The 17,225-nt window shown below is 46.0% G+C and overlaps 1 protein-coding gene across 7 annotated transcripts in view; it reads right to left on the reverse strand.

Annotated features, from left to right (window-relative positions):
• Positions 1 to 4,691: 4,691 nt before the first annotated feature.
• Positions 4,692 to 17,225, reverse strand: part of CRYZ (crystallin zeta) — an 88,238-nt gene continuing 75,704 nt past the window's right edge. Inside the window, exons 1-6 of one of the 7 annotated variants that reach the window (XM_075003481.1) lie at positions 12,701 to 12,750; positions 12,260 to 12,317; positions 10,942 to 10,970; positions 6,979 to 7,045; positions 5,752 to 6,568; positions 4,692 to 5,624 (exon numbers count right to left, since the gene is read on the reverse strand). In XM_075003481.1, the coding sequence (XP_074859582.1) occupies positions 4,869 to 5,624; positions 5,752 to 5,952 (957 nt within the window). In that variant the 5' untranslated portion in view covers positions 5,953 to 6,568; positions 6,979 to 7,045; positions 10,942 to 10,970; positions 12,260 to 12,317; positions 12,701 to 12,750 and the 3' untranslated portion in view covers positions 4,692 to 4,868. Of the gene's footprint in view, positions 5,625 to 5,751; positions 7,046 to 9,502; positions 9,551 to 10,220; positions 10,922 to 10,941; positions 12,215 to 12,259; positions 12,318 to 12,700 lie in introns of those variants that run through there. The other 6 variants (XM_075003479.1, XM_075003484.1, XM_075003482.1 and 3 more) reach the window with 6 other exon arrangements.

Raw genomic sequence — 17,225 nt, forward strand, 5'->3', positions numbered from 1 at the left:
TTACAACTCCAGCTATGTTAATTACGTAATTGGTGTTCACATACCTTAATTCAACTTTTGTTTCCTCTCCACTATGGGAGGTCGATGGGAGCAAACCCTCTTGTCAACTTCCCTTACTCCTAGCAAGGGGCAGGAGTACCCATGCCAATGGGAACACCCTATCAGTACAATTTAACATGTCTCTACCAAGCGTGCTAATCGAAATCTGGAAGAGTGACCACACAGGACTCCCCAGCATAGAGGAGTATCTGGGTGGTGCATAACCCAGATATATCTGAGAATCCAACTCGAGGAGTCTCAATTTTCTGCTTCAAAATAAACCAAGGAAACTTTAAGGTTTGATATCTCAGTGTCCAAACTCAGCTGCTTGCATTGTCCTTAAAGCATTGATCGTATTTGTTCTGGACCAGCGTATGTACAATGTGCTTATTGTATAATGCTCAACTTTTTCCATGTGTAGGATATTATGAAGACTATCAAATCCAAGACATGTATAGACATTCATAGGTTATCTTCACAATAACCTGGAGACACAGGAAAGTAGATTTGTCTTCCCTTTACAGCTGAAGAAATGAAGCAGCTTGCCCAAGGTTAAGCAGAAGTCTGTGAGCCAAAATTAGAACTCAGATCTCCTGAGCCTCAGTCCCCTATCACCCGCTCTTTGAGAACATTCTCTCTTTTGCAGACTGGCTTCACCATTCCCTCTCTTTGTCCATCCTCTTTATTTTTGGCTCTATGTTGAGCTTGTTTTTGTTCATCCTACTCAATTTGTTTTTAACATTAAAACTTTCCCTCTTATTTGTGTGGTTCATTAACCAATGGGCAAAAGAATTAAAGGTTACGTTTCTTCAAACCCTGTCTAATTTATTGTTATTATTCCCTTGCAGACAATGGCTGGAGTGAAGCATGAACTGTATCAAAAGTGGTAGAACTAGTATGACATCTGCTGGCGAGAAAACCTGAAACAAACGGTTACCAGGAGTCACAACTGACAGACAGAAATGTTACCTCAGTACACTGATCGTATAAGACTCAAAGGTAGCTCAACAGAGTGGCGTCATGGAGCAAATTACACAGCAAAAGCAATTAATGTACCTTTCTTCCATGTAATCCATCTTGTCTGATTAGGATGGCATTGTAAGGGTGGAAGGGAGGAAAACCTAGGATAAGGAATATTTAAAAATAAGAAACAAAAATATAGTAAAGGGTGAGAAGAGATCGAAGTGAATAAAATGCTTTGAGAATCAAGGCAAAAATCAAAAAGTCTTATGCTAGTTAGAAGGGTCTGACTATAAAAGACAAACCTGTTCCAAATGGAAATGAGGAACTCCTGTACTCTAATCTCGTACTGGAGTCCCTCACTTAAACAAGGACTAAATGTTACCAACTGAAGTGCATTCACACAATGGTATCTTTTCCCAAATGCCATCTTCAGTGCTCTGTCCAGTCTAAAAGAAAGTTCCCCTAAAGAGCTCTAATAATTAGAATCAGCACAAACTGATCTTTCATACTAAACTCCTTTGTTCTCACAGCTTATAATCATTATGCACCTCACTTACTACAGCTGGGTGTTGTCATTCATTTCATTGTGCTATTGTTTCCTTGTTCTCTTGCCAGAGGCAAGTTTGCAAATTAACAGAAGATATCGAAAATGAGTGTTATTGATATATGGGGGACCTGTAGGTTTAAAGACACATTTGTGCTTTTGATGGCTATATACATCACTGCTATCATTTTTCCCCACTTACGTTTGATGTTTCACCTATGATATGCTCCCTCCTGCCAATGATAATAGTTAATACCTCTTTTGCAGAGAGTAAAATGTGAATTCAATATGTTCAAAGTTGCACTGCAGTGTAATAAGAATCCAGTATAACTAAATGTAACAAACTGATGTCAAGAACATCAGAGAACCAACAGGCAACTGGAAGATATAATGAACTCTTTTCATGCAGTGGTGGTAACGAGTGGGAAGTCATATACATCCTGACTAGAAAGCTAACACCAAAAAAAAGAGAAACTCAGTTTAATCTGAAATCTCATTAAAATTTGAGGGGCATTTGACCAGTATAGTTTTTCACTGAAAAATAACCACGGTGCTAAGCAGCTGAAATCTGCTATGAGAAGATATTTAATAGCCTACAATATACCTTTTGCAAATGAATCTAGTCATGTTATTGATTCCAAGAAAGCACAAACATGCAGACCCACCCACTTACAATGCCAGTAAGTACCCTCACAACCATTGATATTTTAAATATTTTATAATTTGCTAGTTTTCCATAAAAGCCAGAAAAAACCCTTTCTAATCCCAGCTCTGATGACATATGTCTGTTTAGTCTTCTGTAAAATTAGGATAATCCTGTTTGTCTACTTCACAGTGATACTGGACTACTAACCTTTTTTGTATCATACTTCAATATTTAGTCTTGAGAGAGACACTTGGACATATTCATGAGTACTTATTTACAAATAAATTTGTGAGCATTCTGCCAGTAGCTAACACATTAGAGCCGCGTCTACACGTGCCGGCTACTTCGAAGTAGCCGTGCCAACTTCGAAATAGCGCCCGTCACGGCTACACGTGTTGGGCGCTATTTCGAAGTTAACATTGACGTTAGGCGGTGAGATGTCGAAGTCGCTATCCCCATCAGGAGATGGGAATAGCGCCCTACTTCGGCATTCAACATCGAAGTAGGGAACATGTAGCCGTTGCACATCCCGCAACATCGAAATAGCAGGGTCCGCCATGGCGGCCATCAGCTGAGGGGTTGAGAGACGCTGTCTCCAGCCCCTGAGCTCGATGGTTGCCGTGTGCAGCGGCCCCTTAAAGGTCCCCGCCCCCTGCCTTCCTGTGCAGGAAGCTGAGAGAGCATGCAGGCGGCAGCCCAGCCACGCGGCCAGCCTGCACGCTCCTCTGCAGCCACAACCACCCCCCAGCACTGCGATGGCCACCCCCCAGCCCCCTAAGTGCCCCCAGGGGACCCCCCCCAAGGGGAGCCAGGGCTCCCAGACCAGCAGCCAGGCTGGGAAGCAGCAGCGGGGCCCCTCCTGGATGGAGGCCGAGCTTCAGGACCTGCTGGGGCTCTGGAGTGAGGAGGAGGTGCTCCAGGTAACGGGGAGCAAGAGGCAGAACGCGGATGCATTCGCTTGGCTGGCCGAGGGCCTGGCCGCCTGGGGTCACCCTGCCCACACTCCTTACCACGTCAGGAGTAAGGTGAAGGAGCTGCGGCAGGGTTACGCCCGGGCCTGGGATGCGGCCGGCCGGCCGATCTGGGGCCGCCCCTGTCACTTGCCCCTTTTACAGGGAGCTCAGGGCCATCCTGGGCCCCCGGCACACGTCCTCCCCTCCGGCCACTCTTGATACCTCAGCCAACGAGCCCCAGCAGGCCCCAGAGGTGCAGTCCGCCCAGGAGGTAAGCCCCGCACCCCAGGGGCCCCCCCAAGAGCCCACCCCTGGGGCACTGGAGGAGGAGGAGGGGGAGTCGTCCTCCAGCAACACGGGGCTCCGGATCCACATCCCGTCCTGGAACTCCAGCAGGGCATCCACCCACCAGGTGTACCCCAACTGTGGGAGTGGACCATCAGGTATGTACCCCCCGGTGCACACCCCTGGAGTTGAGGGGCAGGGCTAACAGACATGACCAGGGCCCTTCACATGCCCAGATGACCGTGGCCCCAAGGACAGCAGTGGCACGTCTCTCAGAAGAGTGCATCAGCCCCTGCCCCCCCAGCACGACAGTGCTATGCCCCATCCCTGGGGATGGGAGGAGCGGAACCTCTAGGGTCCCCCGGGGGGAAGGGGTGGGACACCCATCAGCAGCAGCATCTCCCGGGGACAGGGATGGGGAACCAGCAGCAGAGGGGTCGGGGGACAAGGGCCACGGCTCGGGGCCCACACTAACGGCTGTCTTCACTCTTCTTCCCCCGCCGTGTTCCGCAGCTGCACTATCGGAAGGACAGGAGAGCGACGGTGAGGTGTCAGTGGTCCCGGAGAGCCCACTGGGGCCATCACTCCAGGCCAGCCCCTCGGTGGAGCACCAACCGGCCCCAGGGCGGGGACGACGGCGGAGCCAGCACCATCCGAGGACGGCAACGGACCACCAGCTGCTGGCCATCCTTCGTCGGCAGCTGGAGGTCTCCGAGCAGCGCCTGCGGGTGGAGGAGCGGCACCTCCAACTCCAACAGCGGGCGCTGGACTGGCGCCAGGAGGCCTGGGGGGCCTTTATGTGCACTTTTGAGCGCATAGCAGACTACCTGGCCCCCCCCCACGCCGTGCCGGCCGCTGCTCTGCCCGCCCTGCCTGCTCCACCCGCTGCTGCACCGCCGTCCGCCACTGAGGGCCCTTCCGTCGAGGGGGACCTGGGGCCAGTTGACACCCACAGCCTTATCTCCCGGTCCGCCCGGCCCCCAGCCAGCCCTGGTGTGGGCTGCGGCCGAGGCGCGGCTCGCGGCCGACCACCCCCAGCGCTGGACATTAGGGGGTGTGGGGCCCAGGACGTGCCTCCCCCCGCTTTGTATATATACCCTTCACCTATCTTTTGTAAATAGTTTGTATTAGACCCCTGTTCTGTTATGTTATGATGATACCTACCCCCCCATGTCAATAGTTCCCCCCTTCCTTGTCTTCCCCTTTTTTTTCCCTTTCATCTTATAATACGTATATATATATAATATTTATTTTGGCTGTACATAGTTACGATATAATAAGAGTTCAACATATATATTCTGGTTTCACAAAAAACATGTCTGCTTTTATTTACAAGAAAAGGGGAGGGGTGTGCGCTCTTGGGTGCTCTGTGGTGTGGGTGTAAGGGCAGGGAGTGTTGTGGAGGATGGAGGGGGTGCAGTGGGGGGCCTGCCAGTGTTCACCCCGCAGCCTTGTCGAACTGGGCCCACAGGGCCTCCCGGACCCGGGTCCCTTCGGGGTCCACCTGGCGACTGGGGGCAGCGGGTGGCTGCACGTCGGCCCTGCCGGCCTCCACAGCCCAGCCCTGAAAGAAGGCCTCCCCCTTGCTCTTGACGAGGTTGTGTAGGGCGCTGCACATGCCCACAATCTGGGGGATATTGGTGGGGCCCACATCAAGGCAGGTGAGGAGACACCTCCAGCGCCCCTTGAGGCGGCCAAATGTGCGCTCCACCACCTGGCACAGGTGGTTCAGGCGCATGTTGAAGCACTCCTGGCTGGCTGACAGGTGGCCCGTGTAAGGGTGCATGAGCCAGGGCCGGAGGGGGTATGCCGCGTCTGCGATGACGCAGAGGGGCATGGTGGTGTCCCCCACAGGGATCTCCCGCTGGGGGATGTAGGTCCCCGCCTCCAGCCGGCGGCACAGGCCCAAATTCCGGAATACCCGGGCATCGTGGTTGCTGCCAGGCCTGCCCACATATATGTCCAGGAAGCGGTCTCGGCTGTCCACCAAGGCCTGGAGGACTACTGAGTGGTAGCCCTTCTGGTTTAGGTAGCGTCCTCCACTGTGCTCCGGGGCGCGGATGGGGATGTGGGTCCCATCCAGAGCCCCGAAGCAATTGGGGAAGCCCAGGATGGCAAAGCCCGCAATGGCGGCATCCGGGTCCCCAAGCCTCACGAGCCTGTGGAGGAGCATGGCGTTGATGGCGCGGACGACCTGCAGGGGAAGCACATGGGAGAGCACCAGTGAGGGGTGTGCAGGGTGTGTGTGGCCCTCCCCTGCCAGGGCCCCCCTCCCCTCCCCTGCCAGAGCTGCCGCCCCCTCCCCCCGTGGGTCCTCTTACCTCCATGAGGACAGCCCCGACGGTGGCCTTGCCGATGCCAAACTGCTGGCCCACGGATCGGTAGCTGTCTGGAGTGGCCAGCTTCCAGACAGCGATGCCGACCCATTTCTCCACACTGAGGGCACGCGGCATGAAGATATCCTGGTGCCTCAGTGTGGAGGTGAGCCACTGGCATAGCTCCAGAAATGTCTGCCGGCTCATGCAAAAGTTCTGGAGCCAGCGGTCATCGTCCCACTCGTCGAGCACCAGCTGCTCCCACCAGTCGGTGCTCGTGGGGTAGTTCCACAGCCGGCGGCGTGTGAGGCGGGGGTGCTGCAGGGTTGGGGGTTGCGTCCTCCTCCCCTGCGGGCAGCTCCTCCTCTGTGGCTAGGATGTGATCAGCTGCCTCCTGCCTGGCATGGAGCAGGGCGAGCACTGCTCCTACAGGGGCGGCTGGGTGGACCTCTGGCTGCTGCTGCTGCTGCTGCTGGGGGTCCATGACTGCGTCGCCCGAGGTGTGCGTGCCTATGGCTCTGCAGACCACGTGCTGTGCAGGCTGCGTGTGTCTGGGAGGGGCCCTTTAAGGGAGCAGCTAGCTGTTGCCCCGGAAGCGCTAGTCCGCCCTGTGACCCTGTCTGCAGCTGTTCCTGGCACCCTTATTTCGATGTGTGCTACTTTGGCGTGCAGACGTTCCCTCGCAGCGCCTACTTCAATGTGGTGCTGCCCAACGTTGATGTTGAACGTTGACGGCACCAGCCCTGGAGGACGTGTAGATGTTATTCATCGAAATGCGCTATTTCAATGTAGTGTTCACATGTAGACGTAGCCTAGAAGTCTCCTAAATTTAGAACCAAGGTCGATTGTTTTCAACTTCTTATTGTACTTGAAAGTGGCTTAACAGTAATTCTTTGCTGGAAAAGCAAGCTGGCATGTTGATATATGGATTTTATAAGGCCCGTGTTGAGCTATCACATAATATTTACCCAGAGGGCCACGTCTTGAAACGACACTTGTAAAATTACATTCAAAATGGTTTGCATAAACAACCCATTTAGCTATTCTGTTTGCACAAATAAATCCAGGCTTTGCACATGCAAACAATTCTGCATGTGAATTTGGCTAGCACAGATTTAATGGCTGAGGTGACAATTTGGTCCCAAATACTAACTTTTTAATGGGCCTCAACTCGGCCTCTGTTTTGCACCTACGATTATTTGCGAGTGAAAATGACAGTGTTCTTAATTTTACCTGATCGGCAGTTCTAACCAGATTGATACTGAAACACCATCTTCGGCACAAGTTGTCATTTGTGATCCTGAAGCGTGAACACAAAAACAGAGAAAAATTAGTCCTAAATGTTCCAAGGCCTCAACACTGTTTTAGGAAGCTAAACAATCCTGCTAAAAGGCCAAACATGCAAAACTGTGTGTGACCAGTAAGAGAGAAAGCTGTACTAGTCTATATACTATCAAAACAAAAAAGCAGTGAAGTTGCACTTTAAAGACTAACAAAATAATTTATTAGGTGAGTTTTCATGGGACAGACCCACTTCTTCAGACTGTAGCCATACCAGAACAGTCTCAATAATTTAAGGCTTAGAGAGCCAAAAATAGTAACCAAGGTTGACAAATCAGAAAAAAAAAATATCAAGGTGAGCAAATCAGAGAGTAGAGGGGCGGGGGGAGGGGGGAGTCAAGAATTAGATTAAGCCAAGTTTGCAAAAGAGCCCCTATAATGACCCAGAAAATTCACATCCTGGTTCAAACCATGTGTTAATGTGTCGAATTTGAATATAAACAGAGTTCAGCAGCCTCTCATTCCAAAAGAGTGTGAAAATTCCTCTTCAGTAAGACGCAAACTCTTAAGTCATTAACATAATGGCCCACTCCATTAAAATGTCGCTGACCGGTTTGTGGATCAGGAGTGTTTTTATGTCTGTTTTGTGCCCATTAACTCTTTCTCTAAGAGAGGTTGAAGTCTGCACTGGCTGCTGAACTCTCTTTTATATTCAAATTCGACACATTAACACATGGTTTGAACCAGGATGTGAATTTTCTGGGTCATTATAGGGGCTCTTTTGCAAACTTGGCTTAATCTAATTCTTGACTCCCCCCTCCCCCCGCCCCTCTACTCTCTGATTTGCTCACCTTGATCATTTTTTTTCTGATTTGTCAACCTTGATTACTATTTTTGGTTCTCTGTGCCTTAAATATTGAATCTCTTCTGGTCTGGCTATGGTCTGAAGAAGTGGGTCTGTCCCATGAAAACTCACCTAATAAATTATTTTGTTAGTCTTTAAAGTGCTACTTGACTACTTTTTACTTTGTGTGTGACCAGTGTCAGTTCTTGCAATGGCTCTCACTGCTGTCACATCCTCAACTGCTGCTCTTTTTTGGTAATCAGTATGTTAATAGGACCAGAAATATTTGCCTTACCCAAGGGTTTCCAAGATGTGGAATTATGGACTCCAAATGCAAAATGACATTCTGACTTAAATGAACAAGAACAATAATCAGCAACTTTTACCAATAGCCAATTATTCATCCACATCACTAATTGACTACAATGTGTTGAATATTAACAAAGAAGTTACTGATTTGTCAGTTCTTATTGCAATTTTTTTCTGGTTCTCTATAGTTATAAATGTCAGTCTGTACTGGAAACACAAAATTGATCTGATGAAGTGGGTCTGTCCCTCGAAAGCTCATCACCGAATAAATCATTTTGTTAGTCTTTAAAGTGCTACATTTTCGCTGCTTTGTTTTGACTAAAAACGTGTAAGTAGAGATTTCTCTTCTGCCTTCCAGTTTAAGACTGAGGAAAGCAGAAGTTTCCCAAGTGGAATGAGCCACCTTGGATTCCTATGGGCATCTGCACAGCATTCTAGAACCACACAGAGGGTGTACAATGGGGGAAGTGACATACTATACCTTTGAGGAATGTGAACTACAACTTCCAGCTATCTTCCTCTCAAACATTTCCAAAAAGAAACATTGAGATATTAGTCAGAAATAATTTATACCTTATCCAGGCATTAGAACTATTGTGCAATGGATGCAGTGAACTCAACTGACGGCTTGAACAAATCAAGAGAGTCCAATATATTGCACAGTTCCATGTTGCGAAAGAAATTGCTTAAGTTGCATGGAATCTTCCATAGCCATAAGAGATTTAAAAGTCATTTATCCTCATATTTTTTTTAACACCAGGAAATGAATAACTCACAAGCTTAATCCATACAAAATCTAAACTTCGTAACATTCATGAAATTTCACAAGGTTAATAATTATATGAAACAACCATGCAAATTGAATGTAGATAACTTATCTATGGCACAGTGAACCTAATGCTTGCACATAAAATACAAACTATAATCAAAACAGAAAGTCACTTCAGTGGGAAAAATCTTATAACTGCACAACACAAGTGGCATAAACAGGACACAAAGATAAAATTGCCTGATTAAAATCTAGTTCAGGAGACGTTGCCAGACAAAACACAACTGCACATATGAACAGTGTTTCCCATTTATTGCAAGTTCTGAAACAAGTTAGGTTTCTCATGAAAATTTTACCATAAGAGAAGTTCTGTGCTAGTATCATTAAGTTATTTCTCATGTTCTTCCAACAAGTTCAAAATACTCACAAACCAGTGTAATCTAAACAAAACAGCATGGCTCAAATTCTAATCCCCGACTAATTGTGTAGACTTGGACAAGTCACTTCACCCTTCTGCATCAGTTCTCCCCTCTGTAATACTTATCTGCACTCACAGGGTGTTGTGAGGCCTACTCAGTTAATGTATATTTCATGCTTTGAACCTGTAAAGCACCACAACTATAATAAGTATTATTATAGAAATACGCTAGGCAGCAAAAGTCGCTACCAAATATCCATTCAATACACAATGTTACAAAATAGTCACAGTGCATTTCTTAAAAATCATATCACTAGAATAAATGGAACCCTGACACTCTGCAACTATCCACTTTCTATCTGTGGGTATCTGCATTTGTGGTTGTGGATGCAGATATCCACGGCTCATTTTTGCAGATATGGATATGTATACAAATTTTGTATCTCGAACCCTGGATTTGGATGCAGATATCCATGGATTATTTTTGCCGATGCAGATGCAGATACCAATTTTGCATCCATGCAGAGCTCTGTGCATAAGCCATAAATCAACAGTTCCATGTACATTAGGACATGGGCTGCAAAGCTTATTATTACTATAGGCCCATAAAATTATAAAATGTGCATACAGATTTAAATTAACCAAACACTTCAAATACTGAATTTATGTACTGGACTTCCTTATAGGTGAAACGGGTAATTCAAGGTAATTAATCTGTTATTTCAGTTGAAGTTATGTCACACTTTGCTTACTGTAAACATGCCACCTAAGATAAGCAAAAGTCCCAGGTAACTAGAACTGAGGCAGTATTTCTGCTCCTGCTTCAGCCACATTCAGCATTTCTTCTGTCCTACCTTGTCCCCAAACACACAGGGCTCAATTCTGTGGCAGGGGATGCAAGAGATTTTGAAGCCAACTTTGCAACTTTTTAGAATAACACTGCCAAAGTCCTGAAGCTTGGTGCTGCCCCATCTCAACCGCCCCAGCCACCTTAAAAACAAATGCCCATATATTAGCTACAGTTTGCAGTCCCTCTCCAGGATGGCTCTGTACCAATCTATCATGAGGAAATCAAGAGCACAATCATTTCAAATAATTGAGCTGTTCAGAAAGAAGAGGCATTTAGATAAACACAGAATCAACCATATGAAAAGATCTCTAGCCCCAAATTCAGAAAAGTTAATCTTAAATATCAACTGTCATTCCTGACAGACGTCCTTTTGGATGTCAATTTGCTTTTTCATTGGCTTGATTTTGGACAGTGCCTAAAGTAATTTATCAAATCCTCTCTGGAGCCAGAATTCAATGCTACATGACCCAGGCTTCTCAATAATTCTATTTTACCAATTATTTCTAGCCTGTAACAAATTTAAACTCTTGACAGATGACGTTCCATCTGTTACAAGTAACCTGCTATTACAGTTTTACTGATTCAGAGGGGTCATTGTACTTTAACTTATGTTCTGACTAAATTAGTTAGCACCATCTAATTAACTCAGTCTGTTACAACCACTGGGCCAAATTCAGTCCAGGTATAAATGGGAGCAACAATTAAATCACTGGAGTAATACTCACTTGCATCAATTCTGAACTTGGTCCTCTGTCTACAATTAAAAAAAAAATATTTTTTGAAGAAATGAGAGTTTTAAAATACTCATATGGAGAGCTGGGTATTGGCTCAGCTCTCCCAAAGTATTTATCGTTACAACCACTGGAACCAGTTCTGTGCTGTTCTTCACCCACTGCAATCATTAGCACTACTGAAATAAGGTCACCAAGAAACCTGTCATTCTGATTCTGCTGCACCTTATATTGGTGCAAATGACTTAGTGTATTGCAACATATAATCAGGCCAACTAACACACTTCACCATGGAGCAAGGCCCTTCAATCTGACAACATTCTATACTTCCCTTTGCAGAGATAAGAATGGAGAAAACAAGCCACAGGAACCTATTATACTTCCTGATATCAGTGGAAAAGTTGTATCCTAAAGTATGGTAGCCCTGCTTATATGCATGTTCATTTGTATATTGGAAGTAATTAATAGTTGCTGTGTATTTGTACGCAAACATATGTTTTGTTCTTGAGTGACAACCACAAGGTAGGTTTACATGACACCCAGACAGCTCAATGCTGGTCCATCCATCATCGAATGGTTCATCATTCATCAAAATCCACACTGCAATAAATCCTCCCACAGCTGTCATTGGCAGCAAAGAGCCAGCGGCCAACCCCTGAGATTCAGAAAAAGACGCGAGATCATACGATGTGGACGTGTGACCTCAGATTCAATCTATAAAGATTGGATTTCCACGTTCACGGCAGAGGATATAAAAGAGAACTGAGAAAACTCCATTTTGCCTCATCCCTGCATTTATTTTCTGGCCTGTGAATTTACACCTAAAATGAGTATTTTGAACAACAAACTGAGGCCCTACCAATTTTTTGGAAATTACAAGAGAGAATTGCAAGCCAGCGGTCTAGTCCATTGCTGCTACAAACCTGATATAAGAACTTTACAATCACTGGTAGGTTTATGATATATTATTAACCTTTTATAAACTATTCTTTTATTAATACAGCTTCAGTTAGTTTACAAAAGACCGTCCGACAGCATGATATTTGGGTGGGATCTGACTTGGGGGAAGCTGCTGATCTTTAGAGATGAGCAGAGCCTCACATATGATAAACTAGGCTTTCAGGAAACTCTCACTATTTTACAGCTTTTTGTCTGGTGGGAGACATGGGCTGGAATGAATAAAAGGGATTGTGTTAGACTGTGATCTTTGAAAAGTCATGGAAGTTGGGAGACATTCCGGAAACCTGGAAAAGGGCAAATAGAGTGCCCATCTGTAAAAAGGGAAACAAGAACAATCCAGGAAACTACAAACCAGTCAGCTTAACTCCAGTGCCAGGAAAGATAATGGAGCACATCATAAAGGAATCCATCTGGAAGATAATAAGGTGATAGATAACAGTCAGAACAGATTTGTCAGGAACAAATCATGTCAAACCAACTTCACAGCTTTTTTTGATAACATAACATGCCTTCTGGATAAAGCAGAAGCAGTGGGTGTGGTATACCTAAACTTTAGTAAAGCATTTGCCACAGTATCACATCACCTTATCAGTAAACTAAGGAAATGCAACCTAGATGGGGCTACTCGTAGGTGAGTATGTAATTAGTTGGATAACCATTCACAGAGTAGTTTTTAATAGTTCACTCAGGCTTTAAGGGAATAACAAATGGGGTTCTGCAGGAGTCAGTTTTGGGACCAGTTCTGTTCACAATCTTCATAAATTATTTAGATAATGGCACAGAGTACCCTTACCAGTTTTCCAGATGATACCAAGTTGGGTGGGGTTGCAAGTGCTTTGAAGGACAGAGTCAGAATTCAAAAAGATCTGGACGAATGGTCTGTGGCAAACAGGATGAAGCTCAATAAGGACAAAGGCAAAGTACTGTACCGCATTTAGGGAGAAACAATCAGTTTCACACACTCAAAACTGGAAGAGACTCCCTGGGAAGGAACACCGCAGAAAGGGAGCATGGGGCTGTAGTGGACCACAAGCTGAGTACAAGTCAACAGTATGATACTATTGGAAAAAAAGTAAACATTATTCTAGGATTCATTAACAGGAGTGTTGTGAGCAGGACATGAGAAGTAATTATTTTACTCTACTCTGCACTAATTAGGCCTCATCTGGAGTATTGTGTCCAGTTCTGGGCTCCACATTTTAAGCAAAACCATGGAGAAACTGGAAAGGATCCAGAGAAGAACAACTAAAATGATTAACAGTCTAGAAAATATTACCTATGACAGAAGATTAAATGTTTAGTTTGGAAAAGAGAAGGCTAAAAGGGACATGATAGCAACTTTCAAGTATTTTAAAGGGTATTACAAGGAGGGAGAAAAATTAATTTTCTTAGTCCCTGACAACAGCACAAGAAGCAATGGGCTTAAATTGCAGCAAAGAAGGTTTAGATGGCACATTAGGAAATAATTCTTATCAGGGTGGTTAAGTACTGAAATAAATTGCCTGGGGTGGTTGCAGAATCTCCCATCATTGGAAATATTTAAGAACAGGTTAGATAAATAGCTAACAGGGATGATACAGATGGTGCTTGATCCTGCCATGAGGGCAGGGAAATGGACTTGATGATCTGTGGAGGTCCCTCCCAGTTCTAGTATTTTACGATGTTATAACTTTGTGTTCACCAGTTTGGTGCTACAAAAGCTCTTTTGCTGCTGATTTGGTTAATCTCACACCGTAACACCAGTAGCTCTGTGCCCCCCAGACACAAGCTCAGAAGGGCTGTCAGAGCCTGTGCAGAGCAGTACTGGATCCAGCATGGCAGCTGAGAGCCAAAGGCATCCTTGAGAGCTGTGGTTCCTTGGCCAGCTTCCTGATAAGAGTTGACCCTGGAGCAGGGAAGGGACTACATTTTCCAGCATGCCATCAGCCACTACCAACAGGAAAAGGAAAGAAAAGATAGCAAAGGTGAGACCCATGCACAGCAACTTGTTGTAAATGGAGGGCAACGTGCTAGAAAGGGAGTGGCACTGTGAATAGGGAATGTGTGTAAAAGGCTTTGGACCAGATTTCACCCTCAGAAGACTTCCTCAGACTGGATTAAGGGTGCTGGTGGCCTCAGCTGGCTGCTCCCCAAGAAGAAATTGGGTGATCTGAGAGGACAATGCACCACTGTTGGAAGCCTAGCTGGGGAAGCACGTGGACCTCACTAGGAGAAATTAAAATAAGGGAGGAGAGGCACACAGGAGGATCTGACTCAACTTCCACTTCTGAGCCATAGAAGCCAAATTGGCTTTTCCTTTCCAGATTTATCTAACATTTGGAAATGGATCCTACCACCTGCCCTTCAGCTATGAAAACCCACAAAACTCAAGAGTATTCACGTTCAATTTGGGGAGATGTTAGATCATTTCTCTCTCATCAAATACTGACCCACTGCAATTTGCTGTAGAAAGTTGGATAAAATTGAGCAACAAATGCTGGCTGTGATGGTGTCCCCCACCTATACTTTATGAAAATTGGCTTATGAATATATTCGTTACTCAGGGCTTGTCTACACTAGCCCCCTCCTTCGAAGGGAGCATGTAAATGAGCCCAATCGGAGAATAGCAATGAGGTGCTGCACTGCATATGCAGCACCTCATTAGCATAACGCTCACAACACAAACTTCAAAGTTGCTAACTTCAAAGCACCAGCAAGCAGTGTAGCTGCAAGCACTTTGAAGGACCCGTGCTACTTCAAAGTTCCTTTACTCCCAAAACATCTTACCTCACCTCATAAGGACCTGTATGCAATACATCTCTTGGAAAAGTTAGGATTAACTATGCATTTTCGTTTCAACATAGTAAGTTAACCTTGATCTGCCTGTTCTCACTTAATAGGATTTAAGTGCTTTTATTTATGCTTAATAAAAACTTTTTTTGCACAGAGATGGATTTATTTAGGGGTTTGATCCTGCGTACTGTGACCTAGACCTGCAGCCTTCCAGAGCTGAAGTAAATCAGTGTTTGCACACCCATGACTCTCCTAGCCACCCCCAGACCCATGCATGCACTGGGAGTCTCCTGATAGTGCGCAGGGCAGCAGAGCAGTGTTCCCAAAAAGATTTTTCCATCCTTGCATGAGTTGAACTTTCTTTTGAGCAGGTTAAATTTCTCATGTGCAACACCAATACCAAGAGAGAATGAGGATGTGCACCACCAGAAAGAACAAAAAAAAACAAAAAACCCTGGATATAAATATATATTATAAACAGGCCATAGGTGTAGAAAAAAATTACATTAAGATAAGGAATAATTAACAAGGAGAAATGTTTACAATGTTTACTTAATATGAAATCAAATAAAAAGAAAACTAACGCTACCCGAGGTACCTGTATTGTCATCCTAGCAACTCAAGCTATCGAACGCACCAAAATGCATAATATTCATGCATAGCTCAGCTTTAAGATGCTAAACAAATCATGACTCAATTAGGAATACACTCATCCCTCGTTAAACAAGTACTTTACTTACGAGTACGCGCTAAAACAAGGGACACATATACCTACCTTTGTTCACTAGATGAGTGAACTCCCCCCCACCACAACAGGAGCCTTGCCTCACATCCCACAGATCAAACCCGCCGCAGCCTGAACCCACCCCCCAGCAGCCCCACAGACCCAACCTGCTGCAGTCTGAACCTCCACCGGCTCCACGGCCCTAACCCGCTACCACCTTAACACCCCGTCTGCCCTGTCGCCCCAACCTGCTGCAGCCTGAAACCCTGCCAGCCTGACAAACCTAACTTGCCATGGCCTTAAGCCCCCTCCCCGGCTACAGGCCCAATCTGCAGCAGCCTTAACCTGCCCCACAGACCCAATCTGCAGCAGCCTGAACCTCCCCCGCCTGCTTCACGCACCCAACCCACCACAGCTTTAACCCCCTGCCTGTCCCACAGACCCAACCCACCCCAGGTTTTAACCCTCCCTCCCGCTCATGGCTCCAAACTGCCCCCAGCTTTTAACCCTCCCCAACCCCCGCAATCCAAAATTCATTTACCTTTTAAAAGTAGCACCACATACTGCCACTCCTTCGCCGAATTATGAGCACTTGGAACCAACCAGAGACTTTTACATGTATTTTAATGGGAATTTAGTGTCCCTCTGACCAGTTTTCACCTACGAGCAGAAAGTTGGGAACCAATTGTGCTAATACAACAAGAGGTGAATGTATTCCAAAAAACTATGGAACGGAGTGAGAGAGGCCCAGGGCATTGGGCTTGGGATGTGAGGGTGCAGGAGTCAGGGTTGGGTACATGAGGGACAATTTGTGGGCATAAAGTTAGCGTAGGGTGCTGGGGTTATCAGGGCATTCAGCAATAAGGGTTGGTGGCCTGTGAGGGACCCACAGCAAAGTATCAGAGTTCATGAGGGGTCTCAGGGTAAAGGTATTGGTGGAGTACCAGACGCTAGCAGTGAGGAGTAAGGTATGGTGTGGAATGGAGGAGGTACGGTGGAGGACAGGAATGACCCTGGGGCTGGGTTATCTTTGCTGGTGCTGGGCACAGAGTGGAGCTGGGTTGCTGCCACAGCCAGAAGCCCTGGAGTCACAGCCAGTGGGGCAAGGCCACCGCATTTCAGGTTGATGACTTCAGGCTTCCAGGGACTAAGTACTCACATGAACTTTGGTGAAATGGTGTTTGCAAATGGCAATACAGGCTGTCTACACTTACGAAAAAACTTCAAAATGGCTACATTAATGGCCAAATAGAAAAATACTAATGAGACGCTAAAATGAATATTCAGCGCCTCATGAGCATGCCGCTGGCCACAGCACCTCAAAAGTGCCACGTTTTGCTCACCTGCGGCTCATCTATATGGGGGTCCTTTTCAAAAGGACCCTGCAAACATCAAAATCCCCTTATTCCTATCAGCTCCTCATTAATATTCTTCTATTTGGCCATTAGCATGGCCATTTCAAAGTTTTTCCATAGTGCAGATATGGCCATAGGAACTTGGGAGAGGGATTTATTAGAACTGATCAGGTATCTGCTGGCTGTGGAACTTTATTGAGTTGAGACCATGCACAGTGACTGGTAAAACAGGATGGTACTGGAGCCATGGCTATAAGAATATTTGAATGAGGAAGGAGACAGAGTTGTAGGGAGTTTCCCCCGATCATTCTGAAATCTCTGCTCACTGTGGACACTGGTGAATCCACATAGATGTATGGCTCCATGAGAAAAATTAGGGGCTTAGGAAACTGTATATAATATTACATACAGTCATGCAGAGCTGTATGATCAAAATGAGAAGTGTCGGAGATTCAGTACCTCATAAA

The sequence above is a fragment of the Carettochelys insculpta genome, chromosome 9 (assembly GCF_033958435.1).
Source record: "Carettochelys insculpta isolate YL-2023 chromosome 9, ASM3395843v1, whole genome shotgun sequence".
Classification (NCBI taxonomy): domain Eukaryota; kingdom Metazoa; phylum Chordata; order Testudines; family Carettochelyidae; genus Carettochelys; species Carettochelys insculpta.